Consider the following 26,755-nt stretch of genomic DNA (forward strand, 5'->3'; position numbering starts at 1 on the left):
CTTTATAGGGAAGAAAGATTAAGAGCTGCATGTATGTTCATCTCTTCCTTTTGTATTCATTTCTCAATGTTCTAAATATTTATCCTCTACCTTCGCTGAAAATTATACATGTGCTATACATACATAACTTTAATCTTTTTGACAAATGTACTTACCCTACTCAAAAACAATCTCCATTATATGATCAGGCTGACTCAACTTCAATGTTAATGGATTTTTACTTCCTATTTCTGCAACAAAAGATGAATGAATTCATGTAAAAATTTCTAGAATCATTTTGTATATATCCTACAATTTTTATAGTCGTGGGTATGCATTTCTTGGTGGGAGTTTGTTAACAAATTTTATGAGTTTTTTATGCTTACACAATCAGCATATGTATCAGTCAAGGTAGATTGAAACTTATTTAAATTTTATTCTAAAATTTCTCTATCGACATAATAGCCAAATGCAAGGCTTCGGTTAGCAACTATCTATTGTATTTTCGTTAAAATTTCTAAATCCTTTTGAATAATTCCATTCTTTTGCATATCCTGCAATCATTATAGTCCTAGATATAGAAAATGGTATGGTGTACATACTTTCTCATGCTGGAAATGTTGCTCACGGCCTTCTCCTCACATATGTTGCACGATAAAAAATTCCTTCATCTGGCTGCTCACTTTTGTCGTGCAAATAAAAATCCTCTGCAATGACCTTCGCCTAGCTGCTCACATTTGATGTGTTTTTTGCAGTGATGTGACACGATTTATAGCAAATTCACAACCTTTTTTCACATTTTCACACGCATTTTAGGGTTTTTCTTGTAGTTTTTGAGGCAAGCAATTAAATCACGATTTAGTCACGATTTAAATGCTATATATTGTTGAATATTGTTGACAGTTTTTCTCAATAGTTGGGGAAAAAATCAAGGTCGGATCTGATTTGCAATTAATTGCATTCAATCACGATCTTTTCTCATTTATTGCTTATTTGATAGAAACAATGCCCAAAAATTTTACCGAATCCTCCAACACTTCCATCCAAAAAGGTGGGATTAGCCTTCTCAATGAAAGATGTATGGCAAAAAATACCTTCAAAATACCACCCAAATATTTCTCAAAATCATCTTGAACTTGCAACTCAAAACCCAAAAAAATTTATTTGAAGAATCCTCAAAAGGTTTTGCAAAATAACCATTCTAATCAAAACTGGAAATCACAACAATGAAGCACTAATATAGACTCAACAATGAAGCACCAATATAGACTCTGAATGAATCTATCAGCAAATCAACAAGGGAAGATCTTTCACCACCGTGAAAAATATTCTTCAAGGGGGGTTTTTTGTTCTCAAGAAATTTCTTAGAGAATCCAACAATATCATACATCCTCAACATGAGAAAATGGGCTCAAAAAGGCCCTTTTATAAGCCCCTAAAACCCAATGCCCCTTTTTGGAGAATAAAGTTTAATTTAATAAAATATTCCTCACATAACTTAGGCACCCACTCTAAAAGGGTCAAAGTCACTTTTAATTTTTAAATAAACACTTAAGCATGATATAAAGTTAAAATATTATAACTTAAGCATTTATTTAAAGTAAACCACTTGACTTGTGGAAAGCATCACCGATGCATCAAATACTAAAATTGAGTATGCCAAAGTGATAATGATGCTGAGGGATCATGTCGGTGCACAAACGAGGACTTTCTAAAAATAGCCATGGGCTCCAAGAAGTGTAAAGCACAAGTTCTGTGTCTAAATATGCTTTTGAAAGTGTCACCACAAATCTCACTAACAACAAAGCTCAATGCCACAAATAGAAATGCCAAAAGAATTGAACTGCATCAGCTCCAAGAACTATGGAGTTCTCTAACCAGCCACATTAGCCTACGGGGACCCAAGGAATAGGCTAACGGTCACCAAACCGACAAGGCTTAAGAGGGGACATTACAATCTTCCCTCTCTAGAATTGCTTGTCCCCAAGCAATTGCAAATTTGGATGCCATAAAATTTGTCCGCTCTCCCAAGTAGCATCCTCAACCGACAAGTTCACATTATGTGGCATCTATGTCAATTAGAGTGATTGTTTGTTGTCCACATAATACTCCCTAAATGCTAAAAGATCCAACCTTTTGACAGCTAGAGAGCCTACTCCTTATTTGACTCTTCTGAAGAGTTGTCTTCCTCCTTATCTTCTGATCAGTCTGTTGGTCTGATTTTTCAATAGATGATTCATCAATTGAATAGTACTCAATTTGTTTATCTTTGGCTTTTGTTGAACACTTGTGAGTTGGGTCCCACGATTCTTTACGACTAAAGCACAATTTCTTCCTTTGGAGGTCATTAAGTTGATCTTCACCCAACCTTGTGGACACCCTAGTCTGATTTGAGTCTTCTTTAAAATATTTCTTGTCCTTGTCACTGTTATGTTAGAAACCCTTTGACTGAAAAAAATTTCAAGGTAAAGGGACTCCATGCGTCTTGCCTTTTATATAGCATCCTATAATGTGGGTGGCTAAGAGCCTCCAGCCTCCCAAAGGAACAAGCAGCCCATCAATAAACAACACAATCAACCTCCTCTCTAAAATATCAATGACCATCACTGATAACCTCTGAAAATCAGCAATATAAGTATCCACTGAACCCCATCGTTTCAGTTTTGCTAGCTCCTTGAAATGTAGTTTTGGATCCTTCTTATCAAATATATCAATTAATCTCTCTATGAACTCCACATAAGTAGTGATCTAATCATAGCCTAAAGTAACCAACCCATGGTACCACCACCACCATCCAAATGTAAAGTTGCATATTTAAATGCTTCATCTTCAGCCATAGGATTAAGCAGAAAATAAGTATCAAGTTTTTGCACCCAAGATCTTGTGTTGGTCTTCTTAGAACCATCAAAATAAGGAATAGACAACTTACCTTCTTGTGCAAATCATGGTTATGGGGCCTTCCACCTCCACCTCTATGAGGTCTATGCCTCTCCCTAAAAGCTAAGTAATCTGAAAATGGCATTTCAGCCTGAAATTCATCTCCAAATGCATTCCAATCCCTCAATGCTTGCCTATGAAATTCTACATCAGTAGGTTCATTCTCTTCAAGAGGATTATTTTTGGCTAAAATTAGGCATGAGAAGTGTAGAAATAACTGATCCAATGAAAATTCGCTGATGAGCAGCCCTACTATTGGCTGATTTGTCCCCGTTTATGCCATTATTACCATCATTTACAGCATTACCATCATTACCATTATTGTTTGCATCAACTGAGTAAACATTTGTGTCATCTGTTGTTGAGATAGAGTCATCATTTGCATCTATTGTGGCTGTGGAGAGTGGAAATGTGTACTTGATCAAAGATATAAGAGAAGGTGAGAGAGGGTGCTTGATGACACTTGGTGGTCCATTATCAAATAAGAAATTTTATTTAATTAAATATGTTTTTACTTTCTAATTTGTTTTAAATATTTCACTTTTAATTTAAATTTTTTATTTTTAATATTGTTGATGTCATAATTTTTTAAATTTTGATTGCAAATATATTTGCTCTCACATATATCACTTGGTGTGGGGGTTATTAGGTATGCTAATACAAACTCACTTAGCCTGAGAGAAATTTATGAGATTTTTGATAGCATGCTTGAACAAATGAGGCAATAAATTTGTGATAAGGATCCTAGATTAAAATTCTATGAGGAGCTTATTAGGCCTATTGACAAAAAGATGTGGAACACAATGAACACCCTTCTTCATATGGCTATTTATGCTCTTAATCCCAAGTTGTACACACTTAGACTTGGAAGATTATTCCTTTTGAGGATAATGAATGAAGGGGCTTATGAAGGCCCTTTGTAAGATGTATAGTGTTGAGGAGGCAACCACACTTCGGGAGCAATAGCTTCAATTTTCAAATCTTCAAGGTTCTACATTCAGTGAACCAAAGGCTAGAGCAAATAAGACCACTATTGCACAAAAATCCCCATCGAATGATGGAAGTTTCATTGGAAGGACACATAGAGTTAAAGTAACTTTCTATTTTTCTTCTCTCACAAATTGCTAGTTCCTTTATTGCAAAGAGGAATTGGTCCACCTATGGCTTCATCCACTCAATCAAGAGGAACATGCTTACCTCTAAATGAGTAGAAAAGCTAGTTGCAATTCATAGTATCTTGAGACATTAAGACTAATAGACTACTAAATATCAACAAACTCCAACATCGTATTGGAATGTTGATTCTAAAGATGTTAGGATGACTGACGTGGAGGTGCAACCAAGATTGGTTGGGCTTCCATTGGACAAACTATTGTTTCAGCCAAAGACTGACACAAGTAGCCCATTTGAAGCATACTTTATTTTGAAATTCGACAATTAAAGTTTCAACGTTCAACTTAAAAAATATATATATAGCCATCACCAACCATCCCCAAAAAATGGCCCTCAAACTATCATTCCCAAAATGCATCCCTTACTATCTCACCATCCCCATCCTTGAAATGTCATGGAACAAAGAAAATAGAAAATTAAATAATTAAAAACAAACTTTAAAAAAGAATTAAAATACATAATCAAATTATTATTTAAGTAATTAAGTTTAAAAAAAAATTCCAACTAATTATCGTGACACTAAAACATGAAATTTTATATTTTTTCACTTACCTTTTATAGCTCCAATTTTGAAAATTATATAAATATGTCTTAAGGCATCTAATGGCTGGTGATGAACATTCGGATCTCCTCAGCCTTTACAAACAACTCTTTTATCCAACCAATTTTGTTTCCAATCTTTTATAGCATAAGCTTGAGAGAGTGGACAGCAGAAGATGTCTACAAGATGTGTGTATAGCGTTCCTCAACCAACAACCTAATGAATGAAATAATATTTTAATGACATCCACGAGACTAAACAGCCTATGGGACCAAGACTAACAACTCTATAATTCTTTGCAATATCCACCATGACTTGAGCAACACTATGAGGTCCCACTTTCTAACTAGTTGTGATGAGAATGATAGCAATAAATTGGCCATCCTTCACCTCCCCTTCACAATCCACAACTCTCAAAAGCATTGTTCCTTTAGAAGAAATTGCAATGACATTGATCAAGGGCCAATTTTTAGCATCTTTCCATCTATCGAAAGCCATGGACATCCCTATCCTAGCCCATGAATTCTTTAAGGGCTTCAATGAATCTTCTACAAGTTTGACCTCCTTTTCCAATAAGGTGCCATGCACCTCTCATAAGTTGATTCATAGTACCTTTTTGGACCCTTACTAAAAAATTTCACCATTTCGAGCCAATATTGTTAGCAAACAACATTGAAAGACAACCTATTTGCATAAATGCATCTTGCTATGTGTTGATTAACAATGCCTTGAGCTTCATTTTGAAATGTCAATTCCAAAAGTTTCTTTGGTCTCTTACTTGTGTGGATTGTTCTTCAAAAGTGACCAGAAAATGGGTGCCTCTCTACCATAACATTATGATTAGATGGGGGCATAGGGGGCTCCTGTTGATGTGGTTTTTAGGCACAATCAAACATTGAATAAAATACCCAAAAGTATCTTATCCTCTCTTGAGCAAAATCTTCCCAAATGCTGAACTATACGATCAATTGGAAGACTCCAAGGTTTCTATTGTCAGGTCTCAACTCGTGGATAAGCACAGTTCGCCGTTGTGATTGTTGTTACTCCAAGGGGCCTTACGTACTTCTTAAGGGATGAATATTTAATTTTCAAGGAATGCTTTTCAAATGATATGCAATGTAGCTCACTTACTACTACTAGATGTTCAATAAAGAAAGAGCAGAAGTTGAGGGTCGAGAGATACTAAACTACGCCTAAGAATGCAAGGATGAAGGATGACTTTTAGTGAAACTCTATTAGTCTTTGCTTCAACATGCAAAAACATCTACACAAAGGCTAATGCAATCTTCTAAGGGAGTTAGATGATTTTCAAATCATTACCAAACATAGACACCATTAATTAAATGCATATCAATGATTGAATAACAATTGAACTAAAGCACTTTCAAGATTTCCAGTTGACCACACAAGGCGAATTTGCAATCAACAAATTGCTAGTGGTATAGATTAGGAGTTTCACCATAAATCATACACAACATTCTATCATTCAACTTAAATACTTAAACTAATTTTAAAACTCAATTTGAGAAGATGAAGAATCATGCAAATGCTCCAAGGATTGAATAGAAAACACCACAATTCAATGTCTTTATTAATCCAATTGCAAAAATACCAACAGTTCTTCAAATCTCTCCTCTTACCCCTTACAAATGAAAATGAGTGGGGTTTATATAGTTCTCCCAAATATGATGAATGGCCAAGATTGAATGAAGATCAAGGGCCAAGATTTCACCACCTAAACCCCAATTAGGGTTTGATACAATCAAAACCTATCTAGATAAACATTATCAAAAAACATCAACCAATGAGAACATGGCACAAATAATGAGGAAGAGTCCTCCAATAAGAAAAAGAATCACCACATAGGATCACAACAGGTTGTCATCTAGAATTTTGTTCCCTTTTTCTTTCTCTCTTCTGGCAAATTCAATGAACCTGATCGTCATGCATTCAATTTCAATTATTGGGGTTGTTGGCATATTCTTCAATTGCTCTTCCAAATAGATAACTTCTCCAAAGGTTGAGGCGAAAGTAGCATCCCATCCAGGTTTGAAATCCCTTGTCTTACTAATCACCACCATGAGCGCATCTATATCATCTAGTTGCTTTTTTGCAATCAACCCATCAATTCTATGGAAAATGACTTTCATTCTTTCTTCCAACTCGCTGATATCTATGTTCATTCTGACCTCTATCTCCTTTTCAAGAATAATTTGCATCACTTTTACAATCTTGTCATGAATCAGATGGATTGCTTCATCAACTTGATTGCATCCATTATTGATATCTTCAAAGATAATCTTTCTTATGCGAAGCAAGCTCCCCCATTGCAAAAAACTAGGTGATTGTCCATCTTTCAATATCCCTTCCTTCACCAAGATCTGCTTAGGCATCTTCCTCAATACTTGCGAGACGGGAATAGTGATGTCTCTGTTGTAGACAAAAGTGTCGAATGCAGCCACGAGAGCTTGCGCTCTTCCAAGAACTTTTAAATCTCTATCTAGTATCTTCATTATATCTCTTATAAATATATGAGCCTTCTTGAAGAATTTATCTATCCAAGCATCCATCAATTGTGCTGAATTCCTTATTTTCTCCATATGATCCATTGATTCTGAAGGAAGCAATGGTGGTGGTGTAACCGATGGATCATGTCTAAGTCACAAGGTTCGAATTCGAATTCGACGACAATGAAATTCAGCAAAGTAAAAATTTCGAATAAAAATCGACATTAAATTTGACTAATATAAATAAATATTTTTATAAAATTACTAAAATAAATAAACTTTAATAATATTAACTTTTATATTTTATATATATTAATAATAAAAAATCTAAAAAATATGTTTTAAAATATTGAGTTTTAATCTATAACATTTTTTATTTTTTTGAAAAAGGTGGCAGTGCCACTTAATATATTTTATTATATAAAGCTGATTCAAAGAGCTCCTGGAGAAAAGAACCAGTAAGAAAAACTCCGATCCTTGCTCTACAATACATAGAAAGGTTGTGAGATTTAAATCTCAAATATGCCAAAAAATACAATATCTTATAATGTCCAGAATACCGAGTGCCATAAAACATCCCCCAATATCGAATGCTTTCTGGAATATATTGAACAAGATGCAGTCCGAACCAAAACATCACGAGAGTTGTACACATTTACATAGCAATCCACAATCTATCTCACTTATGCATTTATCCAACTTACAATCCAGCACGCTTCTCAAATCGACATCCCTTCACAATATACAGATACATATAACATTAAGATATTAAAGAATAATAAAAACAAACAAAATTTATACGTTTTAATATGTTAAATTTTATAAAAAATAAGACCGTATTTTAATAGCCACCCATTCACGTTGATTCCTTGAGGACAAATAAATAAAAAATATATTCAATAGTTAGAATATATTAATAGCCCCCTTTTAATAGCGTGGGTTTTAGTTAGCAACGAGAAGACCTGCTCGACGGATGGGAAGACTTGCTCGCGAATTCCTGTTCGATGGTTTGTACGCGTCATCCATCTCGTTCCGTCCTCCATTCCAGTGTTTTGCAGCACTTTGGCTTCACATAGGAGCTATTGCCATGACCTCCCTGCTATGATCTCCTTGGTGGTTCGTATAGAAGCTATGGCCGTTTGATCGCTAGCATAGAATCATTGCCCTAGGTTTCGAATATTCACTGCATTTTAGAAATATTTTTTAATAAACAAACTTCAATGCCTTTTGTACGAATTTGGACGAACTTAAACGATTTTTTAATATTTTTATGAAGTTCGCCGAATTTTGAATTTTTTCCTTGAAATTCGGCGATTTCTGTGATATAGGATCATGTTGCTTCAATGGCTCCTTGGATTGCTGGAAGTAATTTCTCCATGCACTGACTTCTCTATCCAGTTTCTTATTCTTTTCTACTTCCATTCTAAGCATGTCGTGAACTATTTTCACTGAATCATTCATACCGTACAAGGCTTGCTCAGTACTAGGTGGACCCAAATCAATAGTTTCCACATCATATTCTTCTGCAGTGATATCACCTTCAAATTTATCAGCCATTGGAGTGGTGATTTGTGTCATTCGAGAACCTGTATCATCCCCTATCACTTTAGACATCTTTGTTACTTTCTTCCTTTCGGTGATTTCTTGAGTCCGGTTTAGGAGACTATCCAAGCCACCCAATGATTCTTCATCCACTACTATAACCTTTGGCAAGCCTCTCTTTAAGCCATGCTGGGATAGATGATCTTCCTTCTCCTACTTGTGTTTCTTCAGGCAATTGCTCATCTCTAGGAGGCGAAGTTGTCTCATCGCCATCTTCTCCTTCATCTTCATCACTTACTTGAATGTGGGGAACAAGATCTTCTTGATCTTGTGATGGTAGGAGGAGATACTATAGTGGAGGTAGATGCTTTCCATTGTAGGCTATCCATTTTACCCATACCCCCAATTCCCAAGAAGCCCAGCCCCCACCAAAACAGTTTCAACCCATATTCCACTCTACATCGAAAAAAATAACGCAATTAGCACGACCTTTTTTTAAACGATCTTTTCCAACAGAAGACGAGCACACACCCACACAACAAAGGATTACACCTAGACAGAGCGCCCCATCCCAACTCACACCTACACCCCCCCCCACCCCTTACACACCCCACCGAAAACCCATCACAACTCAACACAACAACCATACTCCCTTCTCTTACCCAACCTTACCCATACTTCATACACATATTAACCTATAACTCAAACACAACTCATTCTCACCTTTCACTTCTGTCATTTTGAATTGTTGATTCCATGGATTCATTCACTTCATGACTCAAATCCTTATCAAGTCTTTGATTCTCATGGCTTTCATTTGGATTCCTCTCTTCTTCATGCCTGGAAGAGGTATTAGTAGAAGGATGACCGGAATTTGACTTATGTCTTTTTCTTGATGATTCTCTTTCTTCATGATCTTCTTTTCTCTTGGAACCTTTGGAATGGGCTGATCGGGTGACGCTTCCACTTGCACTTGCATCTTCTTCATTATCTTCTGACAGTTCTACTCTTCTTTCTAAGTCAAATGTTAATTGCACATTTTGTTCTTTCAACTTTTGATGCTGGCCATCTACCCACCTACGTGTATAGGCCAAGACTTGCTTCATCAAGTCTTTCAAATCTGTGACTTCCACCTCGACCCAATTGATTGTTACTTCCTTGTCTTTCTCTTTTTTGTAGGTTGGTTGGAGACATTTGTCATTATATTGGGCTTGATCAGCAACACTAAAGACTTTACATCTCCAAATGAAATCAATGGGTAGCTTGGAGTGCATCTTTCTTCTCACTTTGAAATCATCTTGAGTATTCATCCAAAAGTCCTCCAATTGCCATATATGTTTATGTTTTTTCCCAGCAACTCTCCTTATGTTATCATAAGGATCAAAGTTATCTCTAGGAACAAATGGTGTGAGTAGAGAGACAATTCTTCTTCGGCATTATTAGCTGCTTGTAGAGAGGGGCAAACTTCTATAGCATCTCCAAGTGAAATAGGGAAAGCAATGCCGATCCCGTGTTTATGCCTTTGCGCCTTGACATGTGCCACCAACTGCCTTACCACTTCAAGAACACTGCCCTATCTGTCGCATAGCATGACAACATGTAAGGAGGGGAAGGGCATCCTTGAATCCTTATGTATGTAAACTTTGGGAATTAAATAAACCAGGCACTGAATTGCTTCACCAATGTTTGTGCTCCCAAAGATAACCGTTGATGGATTCCACCTTGTAAAGTCCTTGTGATATGCACGATGAAGGCATCATTGACTCTTCTATAATGTTGCCTAGTTGGATGGTGTAACTGTGTGTATGATTCACAAGCTCTTATTTCTCCAGGTCCTCTTCCAACTACACCTCTATAAACCAATCTTGCATACTCATAGTTCCTAGCAAAAGAATATATGGCATAGGAGCTCATATAGAATGTCTTAGTGTGGATGAGCCTCCTCAATTGTACATCTAGGCTATTGCTGATAATCCTTGCCCAATTGATTGTATCCTTCCCATGGGTGACTATTTCTATGAAGAAGAACATCCAATTTTCAAAGTAAAATGCTTGGGAAGCACCTGTGATCCGATTGAGTAAGGTGATCAAGTCCCCGAATTCATCCTTGAAATCCACTCTATGTAGCCTGTCGCACATCTTGCTCTTGTTGGGTTAACTCTTCAATAGCCAGTACTTATTGATGATTCCTAAACATGTCTCCAGGTCATCATCATAGAATGCCTTAGCTCCTTTCGTGCTTCTATAAAATCATATCCTTTGGCTCAGGTAGGTGGAAACCTTCACTAAGAGCTGCTTCTGATAGGTAGGCAAGTATCCTTCCATCAGGTGCCACTATTGTCCTTGTATGGGAATCATTGTGTTTGGCACATTCGACTATGAAATTTCTTGACGTCAAACTTTCCAAGATTGGTATCTCCCACGTTGCTCCAATAGGAAGTGATCTTCGTCTCCAGCACTTCACTCTTTGAATCTTCCTTGATGAGGGCCTGCCATATGCCGGCTCCACTAGTCTTTGGCGCTGCCATTCTTCACCTAAAAGAGTTGTCTAAGTTAGGATTATGAGGTGACGAGCACCTAAACTACTGATTCAATGCCTATGAGATCTTAGAAATGACAATAAATGGCTATAACATTGACTGAGATCTATCCCAAGCTTAAACAAATCTGAAAATGAATGTTTAAATATCACTAATTCCTTATTTTCAGTATGCTTTCTGCAACTACCTTCTAAATTTATGACATCAAGAGGGTCTAATTTAAATAAAATGATCAAAATTTTAACATAAATCAGACCTGCATACAACTTTTACCAATCTGTACATCATACATACCTCTGATTTTGACGATTTTGACCTTGAATTGATGCACCTAATCAAAAGATGTGACTGATAGCATTTAGGAGATTTGTAATGTCCCTAATTTGAAATGGAATTTAATAAAAAAATAATAATAATAAAATTAAAATATTAAAAATTAAATTATAATATAAAGAATATAATTAATCAAAATTTAATTCAGTTAATGAATGGTCAAAAGACATGGAAGGAAAAGTTGTGATTCCCTCAACAATGAGATATAAAAGGGACAAGAGAACCTCATTTGAGAGGGGGATAATTTGGAAATCAGAAGTTCACATCTGATTTAAATAAGAGATGCAGCTATGATTATGAAAGGTTATGTCCCTTTCAAAGGGCAGAAATAATGAAGAGTTGCACTCTTTCAAAAGTTCCTAATGGTGAAAGGGTGTGTCTCTTGCCAAAGGGCATGCATGATGAAGAGGTGTGACCTCTCCCTCATATTGAGAAATATAATAGAAAGGAATCAAAGCATTTAGTAACATCACCATGGATTGGATCAGATCAAAACTGTTATTAAGTTACAGGCAGTAACATCCTTGTTCTTGGTGGTATGCATGGGGATGTGTTTAATAAGTATGCTTAATATATGAAGCCCGATAATGTTCTTATGCAGAATTAATAGTAATATTAATATGGACTGCAATATGTATGACAGTCATACTTAATTTCATATATTCATAATACATAAGAAATTAGTATACTTATATCATGTTATTATCGTCAGTATTTAAGAAGATGGGCATGAGATGTTCCAAAGAGGAGCAGTCTAAATCCAACAAATAGGTTAAGTCCCAAGATAGGGTGGGGATCAGCGACCCATAAGCCTTGAGGGTATAGACCCAAGATAGATAAGGGCTTGGATCTGTAAACTTTGAGGGAACCTATTGTATTTGGTCTCTAAGCGCTTTAGCAACATACATAGACCCTTCTCCCTTGAACTGAAGTAGTAGCAGGGTCTGATATTTATATTAAGAACTATGAATAATAAAATTAATCATCTAATCAGGAAAATAAATAAGCAATTGTTAGTAACTAATAAGTTGAAGAATATCAATGATTGGCTTCATGATTAGTCTCTCAATCAATTTTAGTATATTAAAATAGATCAATTATGTTAATCAAGTAGGCAACATTACAAGATTCGCTGGTGCTGAAGGTAGGTGAACAAATTCACTTTACACCTGATCAAATTCGTTGCACTTCTGATCAAGTTTGCTGTTCTTATTATCAAATTCGCTGCCCTTAAGATTGAATTTGCTGCTCTTATGATTAGATTCACTGCTCTGCTCTTTTGGAGAAGGAATACGCTTTGTTTGGTTGATCAAATCACCTGATTTAGCATTTATAGTTATGCAAGGGAAAAGATGTGTCCTTTCAGTTCTTAGACCGACTTGATTGCTTTAAATAAAATTAATACCATTTCCTAAGGGGGCCAACCTGATTGCATTTTAACATTTTTCATTTTAAATTTGAACTCTTTGGCGCCAATAATACGTATTCATGCCGCTGCTTGGTATGATCATTGATAGGAATGGGCGAAGGAAGTGATGCTGGGCTTTTGAATGAGCAAAGGAAGTGGGATCGCTCCTCCAAGAGGGCAATGGAAGTGGATTAAACTCGCCATCTCCAGCTTGCTCTCATCAACTTCTTCATTAATTCATCCCTTTTCACCAATTCATGCCATGTCAATGAGCAAAGGCAAGGTAGTATTTAAGGTGAAGCATAAGAAATGCTTAAGGTTTCTTCCTCCATTCACCTAAGCTTATCAATTCTCCTTCAAAGAACACCTTGCATATACATCAAATCTCTTAGGATGATAAGAAAAATGTCTAATAGGCCTGATCGCTGGTTAGAAGATCAAAATCATTACTCAACAAAGGCACTAAACCGTAATTTATGAAGGGCAAAGACATTTTGGACCTGTTAGAAGGCAAAAGAAGTCATGTTGCTCCTCTCAAGTAGCAAAGGATGTGAGGTCGCTCGTCTAAGAGGGCAAAGGAAATATTCCTATACTTGGCCAAATTTTGCCCATGTGACTTGCTTCTCCATAAAGTGCAATCAGACCTCTTGGATGGCAAAAAGAATTTTTAATACTAAATGAAATTTCATCCAAGGGATTCATCTCTCAAACCTCCTCCCCTATCCTATTCAAATTGACCTTAATTGACACCTTCCATTCAATATTTTGCCACCATAGGCTTTGATCCATCGGATTGATGACCACAAATTAACCTTATTCACTCAAATTTGCAAGAGATGGAATGCTATATGACTCAAAAGCTCAAAGCAAAGAGGGGGTCCCCATTTTGATGGGGTGATGTTATGAAATGGTCACAACAGCTCCATTTTTTGAAATCTTCTTTTTGCTCAAGGATGTTTTTCTCTACTGCCTATTGCTTCATCTGAATATTCCTACTCATTAGTATATGTCATCACTTGCTCTGATGGTGCAAGTGCACTAGGATTTCCAAGACAAGCTTTGATGGCTTGTCCAAGAATGCCACACAAATAAGCTTTCATCTAACTATATGAACTTAGAATTCTCGACATCAAACTCCCTACAAATCCAAATATATCCCCCACTCATTAGAACTAGTTGTATCATATCAAGATACTTCCAAAGAGGAGAGATTGGATCTGTTTTGAATTTAGATCAGCTCATGGTGCTAGTACTAACTGCATTGTAATTCCTATGGCAACAAGTTTTATAAAAAGCACATTCAAATCAAATATATATTCTAACTTTTTTAATATTTTAAGCACAGTGATACATTCATATAAAAATGAAAGGTGTTGCCTCAAATTTCACTCCTTATCGAAATTTAAGCTCTAGTCTCCCTTTTTGGGTTCAAGGCTAACAATTCATGTTTTAATGTGTGAATGACCCCATACTTTTGTTAAAAATCTTGATACTTAGTCATTTTTAAGAACGGGTTGAGGTTTTGTCTTGGTTAGAAACTCTTGTTGGAGTCTAGCATGCCTCCTCATACTAGATCAAGTCTTCACAGTCTTCCTCTTAAGCACTTTCAGAATGTTTGTCGGTCTTCGTCATTCGTTTTAAAAGTCTTGTTGGACTCCAACATTCCTTCCCGTACTTTTGCCTTCAAAACTTTAGCATTATATTGGTCTCAAAGACTTAAAGTGTTTGAGTTTCAAAAGTCTTGTCGGAGCCTGACACTCAAGCCTAAACATACTATTGAGTCCAGCTTGTTTGAGTCTTAAGTCCTCATTGGCCATGTTAGCAAAGTCTTGAAATATGCGTCGAATCCAATGCAGTTTCCTAACAATGTCGGAGCCCAACCACTTAATGTGCAATGAAGTTTTAAAAGGCGGAAAAGTTTAGAGTTCACATAACTCAACCCAATGAAAAGAAATATGTTGAGGTTCAAGATAAGGATCAAGTCATGAGGAAGTTATAAAACCTTGTCGGACTCCAACACCTTATCTTGAACTAAAAAGTAAAGATGGAATGAAAAAGAGATAAAGACAACCTTCATAGCGAAGTGACCAAGCAGAGACAAAACAAAGTTTTAAAACACTTATCAAAATCCGATGGGTTACCCTAACTAATTCAAAGTCGGAGTGATGATGCTACTTCCAAAGTACTAAACATTAATTACAAGGAGCCAAAGTAGGTGGGCAATTAATGCAACTTTGAGCAGGATTATTTATCCTTAATTCATCATTCTCAAACCACAATTCAAATAATTTGTTGAATGTGAAGTAATAGTTAGAGGCCTAATTAACATAGAGTCAAAATTGAAGCATACTAAGCCGACACCCACCACCATTACTACAGAGTAGGTAAGCCACTAGAGAACCATTAAGAAGCTTATCTTTCATAGTGCTAGGGTTTTCAAATTTCATAATCGAAGGCAATTGAAATAAGGGGGGACTCTGCCGAAATTTTTTGAGGTTCCAAAGCACAATTCACAATGAAATACAAGTATTTAAGATATGAGTATTTAAACAAACTGAGAGATCATTACTAGAGGTCAGGGATACCCAACTAGGGCACATTGACTTGAAAGAATTCTTGGATTGTATAAACAACCCTAATCGGCATCCAAATTACACAGAAATTAGTAGAGAGTGGATTGCTCGAAGTGGCAACATTCCTTGTGGCAATTCATTATACAAATTTGGTAATGGAATGTATCAATAGATATGACCCTAATACCTAGGAGATTAGGACAAATGATAACAAGGTTCTCATAACCCTAGACCAAGCCACAATCCAAAATTCTTTTCGTCTTCCAAACAGGGATGAGTACTCGCATTAGGACTTTGCTATATCGCAAACGCAATTCAATGAGAAGAAAGATTTCTACAAGAATGTCATTGCTAAAATTTGGTTCACCGTGCCGAGGAGAGGGCAATCCCAACTGCCAACGATTCATAAGTCATACCTAAAAGGAGAAATACTAGACATAATTATCTTGTTACATAGGCTGCGAGGGGCTGATAATGCTTTTAATTTGGATGAATGGATGTATTTCTTCATTCAAGTCATATGTGTTGGTTTATCATTCTCGGATGGGCTAGTATAATCAGTGACTGGCTACATAGCATGATTACTAGTTTCCACCTTAACAAGTACTTTTATAGGTCATCTTACTTATTCTATGCCCTAGCCTCCACACAAAACTAGTATGGTCTTAATAATGCAGAGCAATATGAAGATAATATCCAAATTTATGACTTCTACCCAGATGTGCAATTGCAGAAGAGCTCCTCCAACTTCAGGAGAGTAAACGATGTGTTTACTATGAGGGTGGTGAGGGAGTTACAAGGCAACTTGGGAAAAAGAATTTCACTAGAAGCAACTCATTTGACAGTATTATTATTTTTTATTTTTATAAGGGATAAACATTAAGTATTTGTGAATCATTTTTGTTTTTTATTTTTATTTCTATAATAAGATAAACATTAAACATTTGTAAAAACATTTTTATTATTATTTTTTATTTTATAGCAGATAAACATCAAGTATTTGTAAACCATTTTTATTTTTATTTTTTATTTTTATTCCTATAATGAGATAAATAAATAAATAAATAAGAATTATCTTTTTTATTTTTATAACAGATAAACATTAAGTATTTGTAAACCATTTTTCCAATTATTTTTATCTCTATAATGAGATTAAAAAAAATTTAAAGAAACATTCTTATTATTTGTAAAATCATTTTTATTTTTATAATCATTTGCACATGTGTAAGAATAGCTATGCAACTACTTTGGAACCTTCAATGATCAATATTCAACTCTTTGTTGAATGACAAGCAAGAATGAAAGTTTAGCATAAAGTGTTAAGTTAAAGATCAGATTAGGTACAACAATAATTCACACAAATGCACAGACATTATCTTGGGAAAACCTTCCTCTTGAAGGTGAAAAACCCAGCAATGAATATATCTTAATTGTATCAAGAGACTTTACAATAATTTTGCTTCACACTTGAAGCTATATATATCCACCCTAGACTGCTGTAAGATGATCAGTTCAACACAATCTGACTTCTATATCAATTGTTATGTCTTGAAGATGAGAGCACATACAACTGAAGAATGAAGTCGTCTTGCTGAAGAAGAACACGAACTGCTGAAGGATATCGCTATTGCCAAATAAGAATATGATCTGATTGATGATAATTCGATTGCCAAGAAGGATGGAGTGAACTGATCTATATACCCAAACACGTCTTGATCAAGCAACACGTTTCATGACAAGGATCACGACTTCCAAGGTGGCGGATTATTATTAGTTATGTTTTATTAACAAGTCGTTACACTATGAAGGACGGTAATGAAGGAATCGAACTATAATAAATGTGTAAGGCCAATAGGCCATTCACACATTTGATGGCTAAGTCCGCCCTATAGGATCCGACCGAAGCTATAAATCATCAACACTCCCTCTTAGCTAGGGAGGATAAAAGGTATTGGGAGCAATATTCATAAATCGTATGATGCTTATCTTGGGACCATAGTTTCAAGATGTGAATTGCCTCTATCGGCGATTCTATTCACAAACTCTTGAGTGGATTGCCTCTATCGGTGATTCTATCCATAAGCTCTTGTGTGGATTGCCTCAGTCGGTGATTCTATCCACAAGCTCTTGTGTGGATTGCCTCAATCGGCGATTCTATCCATGAGCCCTCACGTGGATTGCCTCAGTCGGCAATTCTATCCACAAGCTCTTACGTGGATTGCCTCAGTCGGCGATTCTATCCATGAGCTCTTGTGTGGATTGCCTCTGTCGGCGATTCTATCCACAAGCTCTTATGTGGATTGCCTCAGTTGGCGATTCTATCCATGAGCTCTTGTGTGGATTGCCTATGTCAGCGATTCTATCCACAAGCTCTTACGTGGATTGCCTCAGTCGGCAATTCTATCCACAATCTTCAGTTATTGTAAGATCGTCACCTTCCAATAACCTCAAAAATACAAGTGGAAATCATTTGGAAGTCGTCACTTCCTTATGATTTACACAGGGCCCATAAAATAATTATTAGTATTAATAATAATAATCAATATTTACACTTTTACCTCAGAAGTGCTCAATCTTTATTAGTAAGCTCCCTCTCAATCACAAGGTATCTTGAGTTTCTTCTAGAGAACATATTTTTCTGAACATACGTCTGAATTTCTGACTTCAGCAAGGGAAGCTTGTAGTTTAAGTTTGAAACACCTTCAAGTCTGTCTTCGAATCTAATTCCATTCGTCATTTTAAAATACAAACTTTCAAGGAGATATCAATCTGATCTTAATCGGATCTTCCTTCAAGCGGTTAGGCTTTATAGAAGGAAACTTGGCTCTGATACCATGTTAAGTTAAAGATCACATTAGGTACAACAATAATTCACACAAATGCACACACATTATCCTGGGAAAACCTTCCTCTTGAAGGTGAAAAACCCAGAAATGAATATATCTTAATTGTATCAAGAGACTTTACAATGATTTTGCTTCACACTTGAAGCTATATATATCCACCCTAGACTGCTGTAAGATGATCAGTTCAACACAATCTGACTTCTATATCAATTGTTATGTCTTGAAGATGAGAGCACATACAACTGAAGAATGAAGTCATCTTGCTGAAGAAGAACACGAACTGCTGAAGGATATCGCTATATTGCCAAATAAGAATATGATCTGATCGATGATAATTCGATTGCCAAGAAGGATGGAGTGAACTGATCTATATACCCAAACACGTCTTGATCAAGCAACACGTTTCATAACAAGGATCACGACTTCCAAGGTGGCAGATTATTATTAGTTATGTTTTATTAACAAGTCGTTTCACTATGAAGGACGGTAATGAAGAAATCGAACTATAATAAATGTGTAAGGCCAATAGCCCATTCACACATTTGATGGCTAAGTCTGCCCTGTAGGATCCGACCGAAGCTATAAATCATAAACATAAAGGAATGGCATTTGTTTTTGGAATCAAAATGAGCTAAAATAAATTTCTTTAAGTGTTCGAAATGTATTACTTTGGTACTTTTAGGATAAGAATTTGTTTTAGGGCCCCAAAGTCAAATAAAAGGTGAGAATTTAATTAAAATAGTAAAAAAAAAAAAAAAAAACTCATCCAAAGACAGATGGGTTTGTTGCAAGCCCTCCTTGGTTTGCTTGGATCCTCCTCGAATTCATCTAGGATTAACCCAACCACTCTCTACCAAAATCTACAGCAGGATCAGACCAAACTAAACATCCAGTTAGAACCAACCCAAATCCAACCCTAGAACTTTTGGATCCGAAAAACAAAGATAGTGAGTGACGATGAATGATGTCCCCTCTTTGAAAGTGTGCTTCATTGAATTCAGTCTTGCAATTAAAATATACAGAAATGTTAATATGTTATTAAGGCAGTGTGTCAAAGGATTAAACAAAGGATTAAAACAATTTGAAAGGAGGATGCATCTGCGAGCAGCCCCTATAGGACAAGGAAGATTTACACTCTAAACCACCACTGATTTTAGTAGCTGCCAACGGGGATCAAAGGTGTTGAATAAGCCAAAGCCAAATCAGTAATAAAAACAAAAGGCAAGATGGTCACAGCTTTTAATCCTAAGCACTAGAAGACAAAAAGAGATACAAGGGTAAAAGGAATCAGAAATTAAAGGCAGTTGCTTTCAAAAAGGATTAATTAATATTATAAAATGAAAACTATATTAAAGTTTATTTTTAATAAGATTGAGAGGCATGTGAAGAGTTGTGTTTATTGGAGGAAAAGAAGGTATTTAAGATAGACCAATCAAGAAGGAGGAGCATATTGATGAAGATATAGCTACGATAGAGATTATCGGCTCCTTATTTATTTCGTCTATTATCGGCTCCTTAGCTTCCATTCCTTCCTTGCCTTGTTTGCTGTCGATGACTCTTCATGTTGCTATGGTTGTCGGTGAAGGTGATGAGGCTGTCCATGCAGATGTAACTGTCCGTGCCTTTACCTCTCCCTTCGTGTGACTCTTCACTAAAATTCTGATATGTTATATTTGTTATTCTTCCTTGTCTCGTCTTCTTCTTCTTCAGCAGTTTTCTATATCAGCTTCTTCTTCCTTGTGATTGTCTCTGTCAGATCAAAGATATTGTGTATTCCTTCTGTATACAGAGTTTTCAGATATATGAAGGTTTTGGATTGTATGTGAGATGTATCAGCTGAGTTCATTTTTATGATTGATTCATAGAGAATCAAACTCATATTATTGTGATTGATAGTAATCTGAGACTATCATCAGTTGTATTCTTTTCTGAGATATAATAAAGTTCTTTTTGAGTGGGCTGAGTTTTTCACCCTCAGGTGGAGGGTTTTCCGAGGATAAGGGCTTGTGTATTTGTGTTTAATTCTTTATTTTCTGTTCTCAGATTTTCTATATTCTGGTTCTAGTTTTAACAATTGAGAAACATTTTATTATCTGATTTTTACTCCTTATGGGGCATGAAACTTCAGTTTATTTAACTTCAGGACAAAAACCCTCTAGGTTTGGGATTGGAGGATGAAAACTCACAATTCCTTAAGAGAGATTTCAGATGGAGATCACCGTTGTGCAAATTTGATACGTTTTGGTTTGGATTAAAATTTATTTTATACTAGCTGCTGTCTATTGCATTCTAAAGTGGATATCAGGCAGATTTGGAGATGTTTCTAAGGCATTTCATTAAGTAGACCACTGCAGAATTAAAGATAAATTAGCAGCCACTGTAGACTTAAAGATAACTTAGTAGCCACTACATAAGATAAAATTGGACTTTTCTGAGCTATATTCTAAATCTTATACCTGTGTTAGTTTATAAACTATTAAACTGCAATTTGTGGGATTTCATATTTATGTTAATTGTGCAAATTATTATTGTGAGCTAGGATTTATTATATTTAAAAAATTAAATTAAATTAAATATTACAAAATCAAACAAACTTAGATCCTAGGGGTGTTAAGAAATTATTACAACGAGCTAATTTTAATTTCTGGATTTTGTACCATTAAGTCTTATGGATAACTGCTAACCTACATTTATTATAATGCCAGAGTTCAGAGCTCATCTACTATGGAATTCTCTAGTATGGGGCACACTGGTCATCAGAGGACAAGCAACTAGAACTTATGATGCCAGAGTTCATAGCTCATCTATTATGGAATTCTACTGTGTGGGGCACGCATTGGTCACCAAAGGCCAAGCAAATGGAATTACACCTAATCACATGCAACAATAAAAGGCAAAGTTCATCAGTCTCACTTTTGGATGCCCAACAGGAGAATTTCTTGATCCATAAACTAAAAGGATATTCCTTAGACAAGTTCATCAACAAATGGATTCTTGGATGCAAGACCTCCAAATACACTTATAACTACCTTTATACTCATTTTTACCATCTACAATGGATTTCAAAATAAAAAAGGAAAGGAAGGGTCTTTTATAATCGACGATGCCAGCAATCTGTATATGGGTCGACAGATGGGTTAGAGCAATATGGGACTACCTCATACTCCTTGCGGGAGGTACCTAACTGCACTACAAATGAGGCATACATACCTTACCCCCTTATAGGATTTGAACTTGTGACGTCTCTTTCAAGAGCACAAGTTCTCCATCACTAGGCCAACTCAAGCTGCAAAGGCAAATGCAACTTAGCAAAATAGAGATCTAAGCATCAATGAATGTGGAATAGCAAATATTGCAACACACACATACATTGCAATTCAACAAATACTGCAAGAAACCCTCAACTGGGTAGAAAGCTCCAGGAAGAGTGAGTAAAACTCCTCATGCCATTAGTTTTCAGCTGTTATAAGCGTATTCCAATGCCATTCCAGCTTTACAAGAACATCTTAATGGTAATTACCAACTCCCTACACCTACAAAATGCCTTGGCATCTCTAAAACTCTGCAACAACATGTATTACAGATCTGAGAATGGTTTACCTCCATCTAAATGTGAAAAACACACAAACAGGCTTGCAACATACATTTGCAGAAAGTAAGTGTAATGTCCCCTTTTTTGGAGAAGAATTAATTAATTAATTTAATTAGTTGAGTTGTCCAAATTATTGTTTTTCATGGATAGCTTAGTTAATTATTTTAATTAATAATATTAAGTTAATTATTTATAAAGTTATCTAATAAATTAAAAATTAAAAGATGACTTTATATTTAATTAATTTAATAAAGTGACTAATTAAATATTATTTCATAAAGTCACTTCTAGAAGCTTCTGGATGTTGGGGTGAAAAAGTATTAAAAGAAGATCAAGATGAAGCTTCAAGGCAGCTTGGTTTTTGAATTGGATTTGATTGAGTTTTGTGGAACCGAGAAGTGTCTGAAGGATATTGTCTTTGGGAATGAAAACTCCCATAGATAGCATAACTGAAGGAGTGGAAGACCTTCCGAGGGGTTGCAGATGTGAGTGGGAGATAACTCAGTCTTCCACATTGTGCCTAACGAGTTTGCTGCATCTTTATGGTGATTGGGAAGGACAAATCAGTCCTTTCACTTGAGCTTCATTGCTGGCCAAGGGCCGATTTTGATATGATTCATGTAGGAGTATTTTGGAGGTGGTTCAAGGTGAATGCATGTTTAAAACCAGTCTGAAGCAAATCCGACCAGTCATCCTTATTACCACGATTTTGCTCATACCTCTCCATTGGAGCATCATATCTGAGGTTGGAAGACAGCGCTAACACAAGGGAGGTTAGGCGATCTTTTTGGAGTGTTAGAAAGGAAGAATAAGAGGAGTTCAGAGACCAAATCAATTCTGAATACAAATCACATCAGTCTGCAATATTCCACAATTTGGTTCATAGGCACATTTTCGTGCATCCGATTTGGCATTTGACATTGGCAAATTGTTTGGGAAGGGTCAGCGCTCATTCTAGGAGTTAAGGAGAAGAGCTTGGCGTCAAGATTTGATAATTCTCAGACCTCCATAACAGCAGCAGGGGCGATCAGACCTATCAGTTCTCACATTTTCACTCATTCCTCTCTGCTGGATAATCAGAATTTTGTGGGAATTAGTGCATTGGTTTTGGGAGCTCGAGACAATCATTTTTATACCTCTTTGTGAGCTGAAGAAGGTCTATTTTATTTTATCCGGAACCTGCAACTTAAGGGCATAAGGCCTCAAACTCCAAGGAGGGCGATATTCATCTTAGAGTCCTCCAAAATTTCTAAATAAATTCTGCCATGATCGTTGGAGGTGTCTCTTCAATTCGCCATCAGCAAATCAGGTTCTTAATAATTGTTTGCCTTTGAAATATCATTTTTTCTGAGTACCTAGTCTTCAGAAAATCAGGGGCAGCCATTAGAATACCTCATATGTCTATTTGGGTTGAGTAATAAATGCTATGGTGCCATTTGCTAAGTCTGAAATTGTAATCAGAACATATTTGACAGCAGTACTGAATATTTGCTTATTCTGAGGCATTTATGGCAAATGTTTGTTAAAATGTCCATTTCCAATTTGAAGTACATTTGAGGTATATTCTTCATGATTTGTTGCTTATACATCTTCTACATCAATTGCAATTAGTACATAATGGATTCCAGTATGTGTGAAAGATGTTGGACAATCTTCCTTGAAGTTTAATTTCACCATTTACACCTATATTAGCAAGGAACATTACAGGTTAACACTCTTAAAGAAATCTGAAGTTTTTTCATCAGTCATATGCCAAAGTGAAAACTGCATAACACGCAAGTTATACTTGCTGTCCAGACTGCATAACACGCAGATTATACAGTCAGAAAACTAGAACAGCAGGTTGTCCGCCAATTGTTTGACAATATTCCTTGCATATTCAGTAATACTACAGCAGGGGATATTACAGTAAGGTGTAATATAGCTCCTTGATTCCCATACCAACCGATAGAAGAATAATGCCCAAAATAGACAAGGAAACACTCAAAAACTCTTGATTTTTAAACTCTCAGCCTATATACAAGTTTGTTTTCACTTTTTATCAGTTTTAGGTTTATCATACACATGCCAGTTCATTAGGGCGAACTCCTGATTCAGACATTTTTTCCTATGGACTCAAAATTGGATGGGTTTTCTTTTTGAAATTGTACCGTTTTTCAAGGGCTATACAAAAATGCAATCAAATCCAATTTTTTATTCCATCTACCCATTGCTTTTGCCCCCACACAATGACTGCATTTATGAGGCCTGCACGAGCTGAATCAACCCCAGAAGTTGTCTCATCCATCAATGAAGATTCTAAGATACCCCACACCATCCCAAAACCTCCATAAGCATGAAACAGGTAAGCCACTGTCCAGACATCTCTGTACACTGATTCAATGATGAACTCCACCATTGGACTACTTGGCAACATGCTGCAAGATGGAATGACATGTCTAAATGTTAACTACATCCAGATTTTTGGATTATTTTCCCAGATTTTTGGATTATTTTCCCTACCCATCTGAACCCACAGCTGACCGTAAATGATTGATAAGCTCTTCCCCAAAATTCTAAGATAAAGAATTCCCAAAATACCATAACACATCTTCATATTCACAAAATTTGAAGCCAAGCTTATCCAATATTAGCTGAATTTTTTGTTTGACGATTTGCAGTTTAATCAAAAGTGACTTTGGCTGGTAAAACAGATTGAATTTGGTAAAGAAATGTCTGCTTGAAATGTAAAGAGGAATGGATTGTTTTACCAGACAGTTATACAGACAAGTAAATTATAGATGCAGTTGGATTAGCATAGCATATTAATATTGGGGAGAAGGGGATTGTTGCATACATAAATATTAAATATACATACTAATCTAAAATTAATCCACAACTTACAGATTAACCAAAAATGACTTTGGCTGGTAAAACGGATTGAATTTGGGTGAGAAATTTCTGCTTGAAACGTAGATATAAAATGTTTTATCACACGGTGATATCATCCAAGGACTATGGAAAGGTAAAATGAAAATACGGTTAGATTAGGATACAATGTTTTCAATGGGAAAAGAAGAGGGTAGATTCACTAATATCTTAACATTAATTACAAATTAATGCATGACTTACTGATTACCCACAAATGTTTCTAGATACTAGAAAGGATCGAACTTGTGTCCAGAAATTCCGTTCTAAATGTGGGAATTGTCTTATCAGATGGTAATGCCACAGATAAGTAAAATCCAAATGCAGTTGGATTAGCATAATATATTATCATCGGGTGAAGGAAGAGAGTACACCCACAACTCCCGAGCATAGCCGCTACCCCCACACCAGTATGTGCATACGCCTACCTTCCCCTTAAGACACACATAAATGATGTGATGAATTTTAACATCCTTTAATGCAAATCCTCCCAATGATCTATCCAGGTATATTTCCTTCACCAAAAGATTGTTTTTATTCAATTGTGCAAACTTTGTTTTATCGTCTTCATTTAGTATTAAATTAACTAGGTTTTGATTGATGAGATTCTAGGATTGCAAATGTTTAATTCTGCACACTATCATTATGTAAGAAACAATTCCAAAGAAAGTAATTTTCATTCTCCCTTCTGTTTAGGTTGCACAATGTGGAGATTCTATGCTCTCAAAGTGTCTTAGTGGGGTTCCATCTATCAATTTTATTATGTAGTTCAGGTGTGACTCGGATTTTAGTTTTGCGATCATGAATTTATTTTTCATGTGAGTATCAGATCATCCTGTCGCCAAACATTTATCACCACAAAAATTGTTCAAGTGGGAATTTAAGCATTATGTCATCCAAAGTAGCTGAAAAGCAGAATTAATATGAGGATTTATCGCCCACCTTAAGCGCAGATTCCCATTGCTTGTTATCAATTCTATCGGTGAGAGCTTCAAGAACGGTCCTTGGCAGAAGCTTCTTGGACTTCTTGGGTCCTGCCTTCTTTTCCATGTTGGTTTTTGCAGCCTCTCTTCTCAATATAATTGACAGAGCTTTGATCTGTGCCCTCTTCATAACACCACTCTCTGGAGGGTGATTCTCCCATCTATTCTTCTTCTGCTGGCATTTCACAACCCATGAGAATTTTTGGGGCCAAGAGTTTTGCTTGATGGGAGCGAAGCAGAGACCGTCCAGAGGGCTTAAAGAGATGAAAGAGCGCAACGATGTTAGTTTCTGTGAAGTGGGCAGGGTGTAATTTGAATCGGTGTGTCTGAGAAAACCTTCGGTTGCCACAGAACATGAAGCAGCCATGGGACAGTTAAGAGTGGGTTCTGAAAGAGTTTGGATAGATAAATGGATTTTAGTGTTATTAGATTTAAGGTTAAAAAGCGTATTTTGTAAGACCCTCAATTAATTCAGGCAATCACTAGGCACAACCTGTGGTGTTCGTATCTTATTTGTTCTATGCCTTCATTAAACCTCATTCATTCAAGCGTTGGAGAGAGACAATTTCAAAGAGTTGAGATCTTTCAACCATAATCAAAATGGAAGGTAGCCTCAAGATTTTTCGTATTTTGGCTTTAGTACTGAATTTTTCTATATTTGTGTAAGAATTCGTATTTAATATAATTTAAATTGAATCTTTATTTTTCAGTATTTTGTTTGTAATTTGTATTCTTTATGTTTCTAGTTCTAGCTTGCACTCAAGCAAATATTATCTTAGATCAAGATCATTAGGATAGCCTCAATTCAGTTTTTACAAAATTCAAATTTAATCATGAGATCATTCCTACTCTATTCTAATTAGTCATTATGTTAGAATTGTACGAAATATTCAA

The 26,755-nt window shown here is 35.9% G+C and overlaps 1 protein-coding gene across 1 annotated transcript in view; it reads right to left on the minus strand.

Moving 5' to 3' along the window:
* The window catches only part of LOC131026770 (pentatricopeptide repeat-containing protein At5g48730, chloroplastic), a 64,154-nt gene extending 37,758 nt beyond the window's left edge, over positions 1-26,396 (minus strand). Inside the window, exon 1 of the mRNA XM_057956720.2 lies at positions 25,821-26,396. Coding sequence (XP_057812703.2) covers positions 25,821-26,228 — 408 coding nt within the window. The 5' untranslated portion in view covers positions 26,229-26,396. The remainder of the gene's footprint in view (positions 1-25,820) is intronic.
* Positions 26,397-26,755: the final 359 nt, after the last annotated feature.

The sequence above is a fragment of the Cryptomeria japonica genome, chromosome 1, assembly GCF_030272615.1.
Source record: "Cryptomeria japonica chromosome 1, Sugi_1.0, whole genome shotgun sequence".
Lineage (NCBI taxonomy): Eukaryota > Viridiplantae > Streptophyta > Pinopsida > Cupressales > Cupressaceae > Cryptomeria > Cryptomeria japonica.